The sequence below is a fragment of the Rhincodon typus genome, chromosome 6 (genome assembly GCF_021869965.1).
Source record: "Rhincodon typus isolate 14 chromosome 6, sRhiTyp1.1, whole genome shotgun sequence".
NCBI lineage: Eukaryota > Metazoa > Chordata > Chondrichthyes > Orectolobiformes > Rhincodontidae > Rhincodon > Rhincodon typus.
Window position 1 is genome coordinate 94,445,845 of NC_063337.1, and position 4,076 is coordinate 94,449,920.

Consider the following 4,076-nt stretch of genomic DNA (forward strand, 5'->3'; position numbering starts at 1 on the left):
TGTTCACTGACGTGCCTGTAAAAGTATGTATTGTCTTAGGGGGTGTGTTTTTCCTATTACTGCAGACATGGCACTCTCTGGGTCCTTTCAATTGCTCTATCCAGTGCCTTCAGCCATTTCCTTAATGTAATGTGGGGAGATTTGATTTGGCTGTCGACTCTCATCTGTGATGCTGAGGACCTCAGGAGGAGGTCGAGATGGATCATCCACTCAGCACTTATGGTCAAAGATGATTTGCAAATGCTTCAGCCTTATCTTCTACATTGATGTGCTGGGCTCCCCTATCATTGAGGATGGGGATACTTGTGGGGCGGGATACTTGTGGGGCCTCCTCCTCCCCCAGCTACTAATTAATTGCATTCACTGGGAATTTATCCATTGATTTAAAAGGAAGATTCTGATACTCAAAGCCATATGCTTTTTTATAGATTACTATTGCTGCATACTTAGGTGCCATAATTTTTGATGCTCTGGTTGTTAACAATGCTGTCTTGTTTTTGCTTGCAGCTGTTCCATTTACATCCGCACCTATCACAGCTTCCTTTACCGGATGCCTCGATATAAAGATTAATGATGAAATTATCGACCTGGATGAAGCCAGTCACAGGGATCCCAATATCCAGTCCCACTCATGCCCATCAGTGAAGAGAGAAGATTAGAGTCTGTCAGGCACTCTGTCACTGTAGTAAATATTCCTGTGTTCCAATTATTGCGTGCCACTGTGTGGAGATTGTTATAAAATTCATAGGCTGTAAACTGGACATCAGGAAAACCTTCTGGAATAAGTGTAGAATTTAAAAATGTTTGCCCTGTGCTAAAAGATAACAACTAAACCAAAAGTGTAAATTCTAAGACACTTTTTTTAAGAAGTGTTTGTCAATATGCGTGTTTAATTAAACTGAAACTGTAGTGAACTGTGTGCATTATGAAGTCTAGAAATATAGTCTCAGTATGTGGATCAAACCTGATATCCACTGGTGTTTACTACAGAGGGGCTAGTCTGGGTGGCAGTTGTTGCTCATTGGGTGACACTCCTATCTTCCAGAATCAAAAGGTTCTGGGTTCAGGCCCCATTCTACAGATATGAGCTCAATGAAGCAGGCTGTTGTCTAGTGTGTTTCTAAGGTAGTACTACATTGTTGTAGGAGTCAGATGAGATGGAAAATCAGGGCCCTGCCTGCCTTCTTTAGTGACTATGGAAGAGCCCATGGCCACAGTTTGAGGAGAATCTTGCATCCTGTCCAAAATTTATCTCTTGACCAGCATCGTTTTACTAAACCAGCTGATCTGCTCATCATCACATCCCTGTTGTACTGAGCACACGTTGGCTGCCTACATTACAACAGCACTTCACTGCATCTGTAGTGTCTTGTGATGTCCTCAGGTCATGCTGTATAAATGCAAGTGCCGTTTCATTGTTTATCTTCTATACGAGTGGCTATGAAGTGCCTCAGTGTATTTTACTCTTAAAACCATTATTATAAAAGCAATTTATTGTACCAGAACCACAACATGAGAAACACAGAAAGTGAACATCTAACAACTTCCTTTACACAAACATCATTGACATTAACTACTATTTAAAAATAACTGAAGCTTTGTAGAATATTTTTGAAGTATTGTTTAAATGTTCGCAACGTTCTCCGTATGTTGTTGTGAGCATCAAATAAGGAAATGTAAGATAAGCAGCTTTCAGTTATTTTTATATAATAGTTAATATCAATGATATCTGTTTAGAGAAAATTGATGGATGTTCACTTTCTTTATTTCTCATGGATGTGTTATAGCTCTGGTACAATAACTTGCTTTCATAATCATGGTTTGAAGACTAAAATATACTGAGGTGCTCCACAGCCACTAGTACTGAAGGCAGAGAGGCTATGAGTGCTGGTTGAAACTGCTGCACCGTGTTAACACCACAGATACATTCAGTCACATTATGTCACACCTCTAGGGCAGGTAGGAACTTGAAGCCAGGTCTCCTGGGTCCAGAGGTAGGAACACTACTGCTGTGTTACAATATCCCAGGAACCCCTCCCCACCCCGCTAGCCTTTCCAAAACTGTCACTGTTTAGAAAGTATTTTTCCCAATCAATCTGTGCTGAGATGTTATTACACACCTCTGGAGTAAGTGGGGCTTGAAGCCAGGCCTCCTGGTGCAGAGGTAAGGACACTACAACTGCACCACAAGAACGTCTAATGTTACTGTTTGAACTTATCACCACAGGCCTGACTACATGATGCTGTTTCTAACATATTACAGGCACTGGATTATTTTGGATGCTTTTCATTAAGGAGGTCCCCATTTAAAAGATTCTCCTGGTTTTAGCTGGGTTAAATCAGCTGCTGGGTGGTGGTCATATTGAGATGACCTCGAGGGGGTTTCTGCACATCATTGTTAATTCAAAAAGGGAGTTACGAAATGGAAATTCAGGAATTATATCTATCTTTTGTGTATTTGTTACTTTGTTCCAATTTTACCACTCACAACCCAGTGTAACATCTCAGAGGTCATTTGTGATTTTCGCAGGATGTCGAAGACCAGCCAGCAGTGCAATGTAACAGTCACGCCTGGAGGAAACAAGGGCATGAATGAAAGATTCAGCAGTAGTAAGCTGAGAAAGGGTTGACGATAGACAATGTTACACAGGGTGGAAGCAAGTCATGGCCATGTGGTCAGATGCAACACCAAAACTGGGAAAAATCTAGTTTGCTTCAGGCATTTGTAAGGGAGTGGGATGAGGTCAATGGTTGAGGAAAAACATTCATAACAGGAACTAGAATAGGGGTTCTGTTCTATCTCCTGTCCTATTTCCTGTTATTCCATGACAGGAAATAGAATAGGACAGGAGATGGGTATCATGCAGAAGCTGAGCTCAGAGATGATCAAAGGTAGATGGGGTAACAGGAAATGGCTGAGAGTCCAGGTCTAGGACAGAGGTGTAACTTCAGAGAAGGTGTAGGGGTTGTGCCAGGACACAGGATGATTGGAGGCAGCTGATTGGACAGTTTCGTCTCAATGATAAGTAGCTCTTTTTATTCACTGTTGGAGGTGTGGGTACACGGGAAAGACATTTAAGCTTCGTAATTAGAACAAAGAGATAGGAAATTTCAATCAGTTCATGCCACACATTTTATGCAGGAATCAATGCAATCATGCTATGTTTGTTGATTTAGCAGGTATATGTCACTCCATGCATTCAATCATAATCTCTGTGATTTGTGGGCTTCACAGCCCATTGGCTTTACTTGTGTATCTAAATATCAGTTATTGCTTAATGGGTAGCTCTCTCATCCCAGTCAGATAGTTTTGACATCAAGACCAGTACCAGAGACTGACGCCCATGATACAGACAGGTACACAGTGTTGAGGGAGCGCTGCACTGTCAGTGAGTTAGTACTGAAGGAGTACAGCACTGTCAGTGGGTCAGTACTGAGGGAGCGCTACACTGTCAGAGGGTCAGTATGGAGGGAATGCTGCACTGTCAGAGGGTCGGGGCTGAGGGAATGCTGCACTGTCAGAGGGTCAGTACTAAGGGAGTGCTACACTGTCAGAGGGTCAGTAATGAGGGAGTGCTGCACTGTCAGAGGGTCAGGGCTGACGGAGCGTTGCACTGTCAGAGGGTCAGTACTGAGGGAGCGCTGCACTGTCAAGAGGGTCAGTGCTGAGGGAGCGCTGCACTGTCAGAGGGTCAGTACTAAGGGAGTGCTGCACTGTCAGTGGGTCAGTGCTGAGGGAGCGATGCACTGTCAGAGGTTCAGTGCTGAGGGAGAGGCTGCACTTTTAGAGGGTCAGTGCTGAGGGAGCACTGCACTGTCAGAGGGTCAGTGCTGAGGGAGCGTTGCACTGTCAGAGGGTCAGTTTTGAGGGAGTGCTGCACTCTCAGAGGGTCAGTACTGAGGGAGTTCTGCACTGTCAGCGGGTCAGTGCTGAGGGAGCGCTGCACTGCCACAGGGTCAGTATTGAGGGAGTGCTGCACTGTCAGAGGGTCAGTACTGAGGGAGTGCTGCACTGTCAATGGGTCAGTACTGAGGGAGCGCTGCACTGTCAGAGGGTCAGTACTGAGGGAGCGCTG

The 4,076-nt window shown here is 44.3% G+C and overlaps 2 protein-coding genes across 2 annotated transcripts in view; one reads left to right on the plus strand and one right to left on the minus strand.

Annotated features, from left to right (window-relative positions):
• LOC109918807 (vitamin K-dependent protein S-like) overlaps window positions 1–914 on the plus strand; it is a 10,147-nt gene extending 9,233 nt beyond the window's left edge. The window contains exon 5 of the mRNA XM_048598145.1: window positions 508–914. Coding sequence (XP_048454102.1) covers window positions 508–659 — 152 coding nt within the window. The 3' untranslated portion in view covers window positions 660–914. The remainder of the gene's footprint in view (window positions 1–507) is intronic.
• Window positions 915–2,504: 1,590 nt separating this feature from the next.
• cdc16 (cell division cycle 16 homolog (S. cerevisiae)) overlaps window positions 2,505–4,076 on the minus strand; it is a 34,403-nt gene continuing 32,831 nt past the window's right edge. Inside the window, exon 14 of the mRNA XM_048598415.1 lies at window positions 2,505–2,571. Within this exon, the coding sequence (XP_048454372.1) occupies window positions 2,505–2,571 (67 nt within the window). The remainder of the gene's footprint in view (window positions 2,572–4,076) is intronic.